This window comes from Malurus melanocephalus, unplaced genomic scaffold (assembly GCF_030028575.1).
Source record: "Malurus melanocephalus ecotype Western Australia unplaced genomic scaffold, MMel_1.1 scaffold_2913, whole genome shotgun sequence".
NCBI classification, from domain to species: domain Eukaryota; kingdom Metazoa; phylum Chordata; class Aves; order Passeriformes; family Maluridae; genus Malurus; species Malurus melanocephalus.
Window position 1 is genome coordinate 3571 of NW_026626145.1, and position 898 is coordinate 4468.

Genomic DNA, 898 nt, shown 5'->3' on the forward strand with positions numbered 1-898 from the left:
GAGGGAGACGCCATTGCTGGCGTGAGGGAGACGCCATTGTTGATGTGAGGGAGACACCATAACCGGTGTGAGGGAGACATCATTGCCGGTGTGACAGAGGCGCCATTGCCGGCATGAGGGAAACGCCATTACCAGGGTAAGGGAGACATTATTGGTGTGAGGGAGATGCCATTGCCGGCGTAAGGGAGACACTATTACCGGCATGAGGGAGAAGCCATTATTGACATGAGGGAGATGCCATTGTTGACGTGAGGGAGATGCCATTACTGGTGTGAGGGAGACGCCATTGCCAGGGTGAGGGAGACACCATTGCCGGCGTGAGGGAGACATTACCGGCCTAGGGAGAAGCCATTACCTGCGTGAGGGAGGCGCCATTACCATGGTGAGGGAGACATTACCGACATGACGGAGATGCCATTACTGGTGTGAGGGAGGCGCCATTACTGGGGTGAGGGAGACACTCTGAGCCCCGTGCCACAGCGCCCCCTGCCGGCTGTGACCGTAACTGCACCGAGGGGAGGCCATGGGACAGACCCAGACCCACAGAAGGGGTCACTGGGGGTCACTGGGGGTCACTGGGGGTCACTGGGTTTTTGGTTTGTTCATTTTTGCCGCTGCTGTTGTCATTTGTTTGTCTCGGTGTAAAAAAATAAACTAACAAAGAACTGTTATTCCTGTTCCCGAATCTTTGCCCAAAACCCCCAAAATTTCAAAGTTATAATAATTTGGAGGGAGTGAAATAATATTTTCCYTTCCCAGGGAGGTTTCCACCTTCCATGTCAAACCAAGACACAGTGGCCTCCCAAAACTGGAGGATCCCATTGTCAAATCCCGACAGAGGCGAGCAAAGAAACGTCATTTGTGCCAGTTGAACCAAAAAGCTGCATTTTTGTCCCAG

At 53.1% G+C, this 898-nt stretch overlaps 1 protein-coding gene across 1 annotated transcript in view; it reads right to left on the reverse strand.

The window, feature by feature from the left end:
* Positions 1 to 329: 329 nt before the first annotated feature.
* Positions 330 to 898, reverse strand: part of LOC130587971 (Fc receptor-like A) — a gene marked incomplete at its 5' end in the record, with an annotated part of 5915 nt that continues 5346 nt past the window's right edge. The window contains one exon of the mRNA XM_057388933.1: positions 330 to 355. Coding sequence (XP_057244916.1) covers positions 330 to 355 — 26 coding nt within the window. The remainder of the gene's footprint in view (positions 356 to 898) is intronic.